Below are 11,270 nucleotides of genomic sequence, written 5' to 3' on the forward strand. Positions count from 1 at the left end.
AATAATCTTCTGTACTTCTATACTAATGAGATAATTAGTCCAAAAATAGTATACCAAATGCAAGCACTAACTATATCTACAAACAATTAACTAATCACGCATTTTTTTAAACATGGTTTGAAAATCAAGTGAAGATAACTTCACTGCATCATTCCAGGACTCCAGGTCAATTTGGCATTCAAAAAATACTACATGTATTTCTTGGATATCAAATGCACATCAAATAGGATCTATCTGGCCCTCTAATTACCACCTATACCAATAGATTGGTACTGAAATAAAATCAAACCTAACTCATCCAGGTTTTTAACATTTTTTACATGCTTATTTTACAAAAAAGTAATTGAACTGCAGATTCAGAGTCAACCTGGCTCCAAATTACAGAACACAAAAATCCAAACGACTAGAAGCATGATTTCAGCAAAGGAGTTTAATACAATGTTTTACGAACACAATCATATGGGTGGAAGGTTAAACATAAACAAAATTACAACTAGGCAAAATGAACAACACTATGCTACAAAATTGCAATATGGTCTTTAGACCAAAGGTTTTAGAAAAATAGATTACAACCAAAAATGAAAGGAAAGAAGGAAACCCTCTACTAGGCCTCAGTTGAATTAAGTACCTTGGCTTTCTTCTCTCGTCCCTTTTTTGACTTGCTAGATTTTCTTTTCTTACGAGATAACACTGTTTCTTCTTGGATGTTATTTGGAGGGTTAGTCGGAGATAGGGTTTTATTGTCTGGCAAAATGGGGTCCTCTACGGTCGAAAGAGAGTCACTATCAGGGTCCAGAACTGACATGCGGGTCAGGGTATAATCCAACAAAAAAGTGCTTCTGACAAGCCGGTCTATTCTAGTGAAATGCCTCTGCGAATATGGTATCAGCCCCTCAAGAAGCTCACTGATGCCTTTTATCTGACAAAGTCATTTTAAAAATAATTTGCTAAGATTGTTAGTCAAATAGCTGTATTGAAGTAAACAGGACAACTGGAAGGAAGCGTGCTGAAAATTACTGACTATTGATGCAAAACTTGTAAACATTTGAACACTTTAAAGAAAAGAAATGATTGAACCCAATTGAACCTTGACCAAGCAACTCCCTTCACTTTAAGTGAACTCCACTACAAACTTCAGTTATATAACATGAAAATCGAACTTACTTTGGCCTAAATGTACACCCTAAAATGCACAATCACAACCACAGCCAGTTGCAAATCAAACTTGTGAAGCAACCCTTTTTATTTTTTTTGGTTACTAACAACTTTGTAGTACATAAAACGGGCCCACGTGAAAGGATGCAAAAGGTAAGAAAGCCACACCTCCATGATTACAGTTGGTGGAAAGATCTTGAATATACAAAATAGCACAAACTGCGCAAGATGGCATAACTTGGGCTTGGTATTCCATTCACGAATATACTCCAGAAGCACACGTATTTCTTCCTTGCTGAGATTTTGAAGTGCTTTCTCTACTGGTAGCTCTGCATCTCCTCTCCTGAAAACTCGATAAATGTCAAACTCAACCCACTTTACATTTCCCTTTCAATGCAAAAGGTATTGACAATTTTGTGTCCTTGCTATAAGTTATAGCTAATGATGGCAAAGAAAAGGTCAAACTGGTAGCCTAACCAGTGATGTCACAAATCTGATGGACACATACCTGACCTGGAGGGCACCATAGTCTGGTACAGTAATCCTCAAACATCACTACTGTTTCCTTTTTATCTTTTATTAAGAGCCATAGTAGTGACTCTAAGAAGATCTGTAATTTCAGGAACTGCAAAAAATATATAAGAAAAGGAGAAAAAAGGTAAAACAGAGAGAACATACCTATGGAGGAGAGAGAACAAGTCTAGAAGCCGATGGGGTCTCCTAAGCTCGAAAGCAAGTTGTATTGCTTTTGCATAATCTGAATCTGACACAGCATTTTCCAACTCTTGCCCTCTTATCAGTGCTTCCTCCTGTGGTAATATTAATATCATATATAACTCTATATAAATACTCACCCTATAAAACAAAAAAAATCCTATTGCTAACAGAAAGAAGTATCAATTGAAGGATGACTCATTTGATTTATCATGTTTGTGCTTTTAATGTTTTTCAATTACACTACTTCAGATAATCTGGAGGTGATATGGTCCAATAACAATAGAACAGCATCAAAGTTGAATGGTAAATATATCAAATGCATGTTTGGAAGTTACCTCTCTTCGGAAAAAAAAAGTGTAAGTAATTTTTTTAAGTTACCTCTCTTCGGAAGGCTTCTTCCTTCTCTTCAGAAGTGCAATCAAACCATAAGTTGACCAATGCATCAGTACCCCCTGTGGCTAGCATTTCTGTTTTCTTTCCAACTGCCATAGCCCATACCTTCACCAATTTCAGTTACTTTAGTTAAGATATGTTAACTCAAGGATTGATGTACCAGACTGAGCACAGCCTTGGTCAGGTATAGTACAAGTATAGGCCAACCAGCATCTTCAGCTTTTGCATCATTTTCTTTTGAAGAGTTAAATATGAGGTTCATTCAAGTAGTACTAAACTGCTCTCTACCATACAAATATTAGTCACAAAGCTTAATAATCTTAAAAATAATGGTTCGTGCTAACACAATACAAACAAAGTATTCTTATGTAGGTGTTCTCGTAGATGTGATTAATCGAGCCAGTAACATAAGAGGCAGTAACATCCTTTGTATACCTTTCCTTCATGCTGATCATAAGTAGCAATACATTCATTTGTTTTGACTGTCCATAACTTCACCAAACCATCACCACCTGTAACACCATTCACTTTATTAATTGACAAAACAAATTGCAAAAGAAAGTCTTCAAGCGTAGCCAACAATATCAAAATACCCCTTTACAAGGTAAAAACAGAAAGCTTTGCATGCATCGATATAAACCTAGGAAACTGTCATTGGTTCCAAATTTATGCTCCATTTATTTTGCAGCAACACACATGATACTTCCAAATTTATGAGGTCATGAATAACATATCTAGGTTAAACAAAATATTGACTTGCACAAAAAACCAGCTAGCAGTGGTGCAACACAGATCTAGGTCCTAGATATGCAGTATACAAGGAGAAGTCAATAATACAAATTACTAATGACCCAACAGGCAAGCCCTTCTAATTGCAACTGAGGGTTATTTGAGCCTCAATCGTACAATGTCTCCCACTTCAATCTTAATGCAAAAGTGGCAACAGGACAGATACTGAAATTACTTGATGATATGTAAAAGAGTAATAATTAAAAAATTGCAAATTTATACCACAAGAGACGATTTGGGTCCCAGATGACAGAAAAGAGGCACGAAGCACGCTGGCAGTGTGACCCTCAAACGTTTTAAGGCAGGAGCCATCAGAAATAGACCAAATTTTGATTGTTCTGTCACCAGATGAAGTCAACACACATTGCTCGACTGGAGAGAACTCAACTGACCACACTCCCCTCTTGTGACCTCTTAGTGTAACTGTTGACACCAGGTCTGGCAGCTTCCATATACAAGCTGTCCTATCCTAAATAATATATAATCATGTAATCATTACATATTCAAATCAATTGTCAAACATGTTGTGTCTGTTAAGCATTTTGTAAGGGAGAATGTGATATTCCATACATTTAATAGGCTTCATAATATTCATATCTTGCAAGACAGCAATGTATAGTAGTCTTTGTTATAAAATGTCTATCTTTTTAATTTGCAGTCCCAACAGCTGAGATCATGAATATTTACATTACAAAAGACGTATTTTTAGTTTTCTTTTTGGCAAACCCCCACTTCCTCTGGGCCAATCAAGAAGAAAAAACAAAAAAAAATGAGAAGGTTAACTAATTGCATATTTTTTAAATGATAAGCAAGATTACCTCAGAGCCACTACAAACTAGACTGTCATTAGGAGAGATAGCAAGGGAGTTTATATCCTTATCATGTGCAGCTACCACAGCTCTTGCTTTTAGTGAATGCTCCTCATCTTTTACTTCTAATGTCCCATCAAAGTTCCACACCTTAATTGTGCGGTCCCTACAATCAAATGGATGATTTATATAATACCCCTGCATTATAGGTTGGTGGATAGGAATGAAGCCCATTCTTTTGATTAATGCGTACGATTAAAAATTTAAACGTTTTGATTCTGTATTTTAATAAAAGAAAAAAATCAACAGAGCAAACATGGTTGTTAGCCAAGGTGCTCCTTTCTTCAAATGTATGCAGTTCAGTTCCAAATTCAAACATGTTATTAAAAAGGGGAAAGAAAAATCTAAACAGGATGTACGGTACTTACGAACTACCACTAACAAAAAAGTTTTTGAACTTCCTTGAAAAAGCAACAGCACCAATAGCCCCCAAATGGCCTCTACCTGTTCCAAGACAGCTCCTCCTCTCAATATCCCAAAGTTTCACCTTAAATAATAAAAAAGGAGAGATTTTTAGCAATTAGGGGTTACACACATTCTATACATTAATATAGATTGAGATAACTGAAAAAAAAATCATGCAACTTACTGTATTGTCTTTGCTTCCCGTCACCAAGAGTGTACGCCCTGAGCTTGCAACACAATTGTCAAGGCATACAACAATTTCAGTGTGACCTGATAACACAAACACACATGACATTGTTGCAACATCATACACCCTCACCTGTAAAAATTTTCAAATTAATACATGAAGGAAAAAAATAGATATATCGTATAGAGAATCAGCTACTATGTTTGTCATTAATTTTGTTATATCAGGTACAGCTGGACAGGAGTCTTCATGGAGCATACTACTAGTTTATTGGTTCTCATTCCTTATTTTGCCGTTGTCTACTTAAATCTGTGTTTGCGCAAAAGTCATCTTTTTATTTGTTTCTCTCTCCTTGGCTAAATATGTACAGTTATAAACTAGAACTGGAACAAGCTTGCCAGTATAACTATGCTTAACAAGGCAATATAAATACCTGCTCCAAGTTAGTAGCCACAGCGAGATATTTCTCCTCTTCTCCAATGAACCTCATGTCAAGAATCTCCTCGTTGTAACCAACAAGGCGTTTATAAAGATCAAGGTCAAATTCATCTTTATCAGATTTAATAACGCGGTAGAATAAAAACTGTTGATCTGCAGTGACACAGAGCAGCCCCTGATCATCATGTAAAATAACCACAGACAAGAAGCCCCTTCCAGAATCCTCTTTGTCTGATGTAATATTTACATCAGAACTCTGTTGCTCAAATATACAAGTCGATCTATTGAATTAATGAGAAAAAAATATTACATCAAAGAAATAGATAAAAATAGAAGTGGTGGTAGATTATGCAGTTGCAGGGATAAAACACCTTGTTCACTACATTCATGTATAATTGTATATTAATCAAAACTAGACAGCACAAAACATCTTGTTGCAGGGATCCTATGGAATTGTTTGCAGCAGGTGCTAAAAGAAAACCAACTTTTATAGACCAGTATCAGAACTAATGATCAAAAGTGTACAACATGAAATAAAGCAATCTGCTATGTTTGGTCCAGAATTTGTAAAAGGGGATTATAATTAATGATTGTTGTCATTATAGGAAATAGGCATCCTCCACGTGTACGTGTTAGGAGGAACTTATAGCCCTTTTATCAGGATCTATAAACGGTAGTTCAACTTGCTAAAAAAAGTGATGCAAATTGAAAATTGCATGGCCAAATAATAAATAGTAACTCTACATTTAAATTAAGAAAGAAATACATACCCATCAGAGCACCATATACGTATAACACCGCGTTCACCCACAGTTAGAAAATAAACTTGTGAAGATAGTGAATCAGCTGTTTTCTTCCCCTTAAGTTTTTTCTTTTTTTCTACGCTCAAACTAGAAAAAATATTGTGGTTTGGCTCAATCATACAAACAGTTTCTACCATCTCATAGGTCGGCACCGTCATTTTAAACGTGTACTTCAATGCATCCCATATATTAACCACCTGTAGAGATACTCATAAAATTAAAATAGCAAGTGGTTATTACCAAGAATTTGAAAAGGATAAGAAAATAAAATCCACAGGCTGATTTCTTTGTGTAAAGAAAATGCTTTAGAAACAAAAAAGAACGACCTACTAGTTCTTAAAAATCACATAAAAGATCTTGTGGTGCACAAAAAAAGCACCAGGAACTAATTTTGATGATCAAATTACCGAAAAAAAACCACATTTCTGCTATCCTCCAGAATAACCAATGAATAACGGAAAGCTGCTTCTAAACCAGCCAGTACTAAAAGGGGGTCATTAACTATTTTGGACCAATGATAAGTTTAAATATACCATTAGTGTGATGCATATAGAATGAAAAAAATTGTTCTACTAACAACAACTACAGGAGTTAAATGATATGAGCAACAAGGTGCCTTCTAAATCAGAAAAAATAAGCAATTTTGTACTAGTGTCTTGAACTTAATAACACAATATGAAATGAGGCCGTAACAAAAGAACCTTGTCTCTTCCTGAGCTGAGCAACGTATTCCCATCTTGGGATAACGACAATGAGGTCACAGTTGAGAAATGCTTTTCCAATGTTGCTACACACTTTTTGCTCTCCAAATTCCAAACTCTAACACTTCCGTCATCACCCCCTGAGAAAAGCTGAAAAGACCCAACTAATCATGATCATGCACATCATTTTGAAATTTGAATAAGTATTCATGTGAACATCTAGTTATGTTTCTTAAATATTTTCCAACTTGCTTTCATATTTATTACAGAAATGCTGAAAAACTCGGCACTTAGTTTCACAATTTGGGGGATGTACATTTATCACTTCAGTTATTAGTATGTACCAGCAGAAATTACAAACATGCCTTCAGAGTTCAGACTAAGATTCAAAATTCCCTACCACAAAACTATGTAATTCAATTTAAAAAGTCACAAAAGGTCAAGACCAACTACTTACAAAAATAAACAATGAAAAGATAAAGGTCCAATAATTACCAGTAACTTGTTGGGATCAGTGTGAAAAATGACAGTGGTGACAACTCCACCATGACCTCTGAAGAAATGGGTGCAAAAGCCACCATCTACATCCCACACCAATACCTTTTTATCTGCACCAGCTGTTGCCAGCAAACCACCTGATGAATGGCATGCCATTGCCATAACTGGACCATCATGCCCCTGTTCCAGATTCCCAAAATAGAAAAAAAAAACCGAGAGGGTAAGGATATAGTAGCTGACCTAAACCTCTAATAATTTGCAATCAGCCCTTGCCCTGTTTATCCATGTGTTTCACAGAAGTGGTACTGATACTTGGTTGGGAGATCACTAGCTCTAACAATTGAACATATTGTATTAAGAGTTCAGTCGCAAACAATACTCGAGCTTGTGAACCAATTGTGAAAATACAAATTTCACAGTGAATTGATGAAAAAAAGGGTATTGATGGATCAAATGAAATTGAACCAATAAAAAAGAGAACATTCCAATTGCAGGAAAAAATTAAACTAACAAGGACACTCCTGTTAATATTATGACTCTTTCATCCCACAATCTCCCTAAATTACCTTTTAACCGCGTTCAACTTGAATTGCTAACCAGCTTTAGAAAAATCAAACCCCGACCGTTGCAAACCAAATGATTTACCTTCCATGAACGGATGCACTGAAGAGATGAAACATCCCAAACCCTAATGAGCCTACTGTGAGAAGCCGTAAAGAGGTAACGATCGTCTGGTCCAAGCGCAAGCGCGGTCACGGCTGCGTCAGGGTCGCCGGAGATAGTAGCTCTGACGGAGGCGTCGGTGGCGGAGACAATCTTCACCTCTTCTCCGCACGCGCAAGCGAGGAACGAACCGTCAGAGGAGACAGCATACGGACCGCCAGAATAGAACTGCTGTAGGGAAGGAGTGCACCGGTAGCTTCGCTTGGGGGCGAAAGAGGGTGCAGTAGTTGCCATGGCGCTAGGGTTTTAGTATTCAGGCGGGAAGGAATGGAACCGGGAAGAGGAAGAGCAAGAGGGCGGCGCCAACAGAGGTAGAGAAGGGTTTTAGAAAAGGTTCTAACAAATGGCGCTGTTACATGGGGAGCATTACCTCAGATTTTGGGTTTATTATATCGACCGTCCGATCAGAATTCGGACCAATCCGGTCCACACCTGTAATGTACGAGCCTCTTTAATATTCGTGTTAATACAGATCCAACGGTTCGAATTCGTTACATGGTTCCAGTGATGAGTTTTGTTCAGTACTTTATTTCATAATTCCTCGTGTAGAATTTTGTAAATGGTATATTTTTCCATTAAAAATATAAAATATCTTAATTTTCTATTCAAACTAAAATATTTTCTCTCTTTTTACTAATTTAGTTTATTCCTAGTTTTCTAATGATTGAAATTAGTGATTTATCCTTTTTATTTTTTTTCTAAATTAGAGACGTCTTCTTTTATTTCAAATATATTTATGCAAGTCGTTAATCGAAATAATTCTCGAATGAATAAAATTTACACGGCTCTTTCAAAATGCTTAATCCCCCAGGTACCTGAGGTACAATTTAAAAAAAAAGTGCGGCTCAGATTAATCCCAGTCAAATCAAATTCAATCCGGACATCTGGTGCTCATTAAGGGCCTGTTCGGCAGTCAATTTTTACTGGGAATTTTGATGGGATTAGGTCAGATCGGAATATGATCCCATGTAAGCGTTCGGCATCTCATTTTGTTCCGTAATGTTCCCTACGAGAACAGTATTTTCGTTCCCATTTCAGTGTAATTTGGTGGGTTCAAAAAACGGAGCTCTCTTCATATTCTCTCTCATAACTTTTCTACCTCCAGCCCCAGCCCCACGTGACATTCTCTCTCATTACTTGCATCATTTTTTTTTTCCCAATCCTCTTTCTCCTTCTCTCTACTGTTGGGTCCTACATTCTCTCTCATAACTTTTCTACCTCCAACCCCACGTGCTCTCTTCATATTCTCTATGAACTATCTCTCTTTCTCTCTTTGTCTTATATAAAAGGAACCTAGTTATATTTGAGAGAGGCGAATGGCTCGTAAGTTAGGATGAGGTCACGCAAGAATTTGTCAGGCACTTCAAGAAAATTTACCAAGCAGACCCCCAAATTTCTCACATTGCTGTTCAACAAATTAAAGAAGAGGTAAGGGGCCTAATTGTCAAAGTTCCACCGCAAGCGGGCCTCTCTCTGGATGCGGATCCAACAGTGGCTGAAATCACTGGGGCTGTCAATGCACTAGGGCCCATGAAATCTCCGGGGCCCGATGGTATAATTGCGGGCATAGTTCAGCGACAATGGGGAATTTTTGGACCTATTATCATTGATGAAGTCCAGAAGTTCTTTTCAACTGGAATTATGAAGCCGCACATAGCTCACTCCAATTTGGTACTCATCCCAAAGACAGAAGCTCCTCTCAAAGTCACTGATTTTTGACCTATCAGTGTTTGCAACCTCATCTACAAAGTTGTATCTAAGCTCTTGGCAAAGCGAATGCAGCCCCTCATGAGCTTTATCATCTCAACTTCTCAAACAACGTTTATCCCGGGACGAGAAATCTCGGAAAATGTCTTGCTCCTTCGAGAAGTAATTCATAGTTTCAAGAAGCCAACAACTCGGGATCAACAGTTCGTCTTCAAAGCAGACCTTGCTAAAGCCTTCGATAGGCTCAGCTGGGACTTCCTCTTTCAATTACTACCCGAGTATGGTTTCAGCCGAAAATTCTGCAATTGGGTGGAAGCCTGTGTCAAATCCGCAAAGTTTACTATCCTTTTCAATGGAAGCGGCGATGACTTCCTCCTACCGCAAAGAGGGCTACGACAAGGATGCACCATGTCACCATATTTATTCATCATCGCCATGGATCCATTGGCAAGATTGTTAGAATCAAGGAGAAGATCGGCACAGATCAGGGGGCTCAAAATTGCAAGATCCGCAAATCCTATAACGTGTTCTCTTATTACAGATGACCTTTTGCTAATGGGAAGACTTTGTGAGGAAGGGACCAACCAATTCCAGAGGGCAATCAACCTCTTCTCCTCTGCTTCGGGGTTGGCAATCAACCCTGCCAAATCCAAAGTGTGGTTCTGCTCCAACTCAACTCCTGATAACAAAAGGATTTTCATGCGAATCGTGCAAGTGGATGAGGCTGGGCATGAAGAGAAGTACCTGGGCTGCCCAATTATGGTGGATGGTACTAACTCCTTCGACTACCTAATTGAAAAATTTGAAAGAAGGCTAAATCATTGGAAGACCAACTTTCTCTCCCACGCAGGGAGGCTTGTGCTGATTAAATCCGTTTTAGACAGCTTGCCTATATATGCTATGGGCACCATACTGCTTCCAAAAAAGGTGGTCAAGAAGTTAACTGCCATATCTTGAAATTTCTTTTGGGGGGGTTCTCACGATAAGAGGAGCATGTCTTACGTTGCATGGGGAACAATTACACAACCAAAAGGCATGGGAGGCCTGGGTCTTAGAAGTATTGAGGAAATGAATAAGGCACTGGTGATAAAGGTAATCTGGAAATTGACCTCTAATGCAGACGCCCAATGGGTACAATTACTACAAGCGAAATACTACCCAAGGGGGGCTTTTTGGTCATCTCAAAGAACTACCAGGTGTTCTAAACTATGGCGAAACCTTATGCAGCTAAGGCCCCTCCTCCAGTACCACATTTGTTGGAAAATTGGAAGCGGTGCGGACATCCCTTTCTACTCTCAACCTTGGTTCCCTGGCTGGGTTGATTTCACAGCAACCACCTCCCAACAAAGACAAGCCCGAGTCTCCTCACTTCTGGACCCTAATACTCGAATTTGGGATTTCGAGGCCCTCCAACAAATAATGGGATACACCACAGCTATGGCCATTGCTACATTGGACTCTATCAGACCTGCACCGAGCCCAGCACCTGACACACTAATTTTTGCCTATGCTAAAGATGGAAAATTTACGGTAAAAAAGGCGTATCAGTTGTTAAAAAGGGATACTGGATCGCAGTCAGATAAGGTCTTTTGGGATTGGTTGTGGGGGAAAGTGCCTCTGATTCCAAAGCTAAAGGTCTTCCTGTGGAGAGCGGTTCATGGTGCGCTTTCGGTCAAAGCTGTTCTAGTAGCAAGGATAAATCATATTGACCCGGTCTGCCAACTCTGCAAGAGAGAACCAAAGACGGTCATGCACTGTCTATTCCTGTGTGACTTTGCAAGAGGGGCATGGCTGGCATCTGAATTGGGGTTAAGATCCGACTCTCTACAAGGAGACTTCAAAGAAATAATCAGAGGTATGGCACTTCGACTTCATGAAAACGATC

The 11,270-nt window shown here is 38.4% G+C and overlaps 1 protein-coding gene across 1 annotated transcript; it reads right to left on the bottom strand.

Moving 5' to 3' along the window:
* Nucleotides 1-494: 494 nt before the first annotated feature.
* TOZ (Transducin family protein / WD-40 repeat family protein) lies at nt 495-8,037 on the bottom strand. The gene is made up of 14 exons (XM_078306578.1): nt 7,601-8,037; nt 6,953-7,135; nt 6,458-6,607; nt 5,724-5,953; nt 4,949-5,234; nt 4,513-4,647; nt 4,292-4,410; nt 3,873-4,029; nt 3,277-3,523; nt 2,701-2,777; nt 2,251-2,370; nt 1,834-1,964; nt 1,324-1,498; nt 495-919 (listed from the first exon to the last, which is right to left on the bottom strand). Exons 1-14 carry the CDS (start codon nt 7,910-7,912, stop codon nt 605-607), a joined length of 2,637 nt encoding a protein of 878 aa, XP_078162704.1. The 5' UTR covers nt 7,913-8,037; the 3' UTR covers nt 495-604.
* Nucleotides 8,038-11,270: the final 3,233 nt, after the last annotated feature.

The sequence above is a fragment of the Carex rostrata genome, chromosome 8 (assembly GCF_964058835.1).
Source record: "Carex rostrata chromosome 8, lpCarRost1.2, whole genome shotgun sequence".
Taxonomy (NCBI): domain Eukaryota; kingdom Viridiplantae; phylum Streptophyta; class Magnoliopsida; order Poales; family Cyperaceae; genus Carex; species Carex rostrata.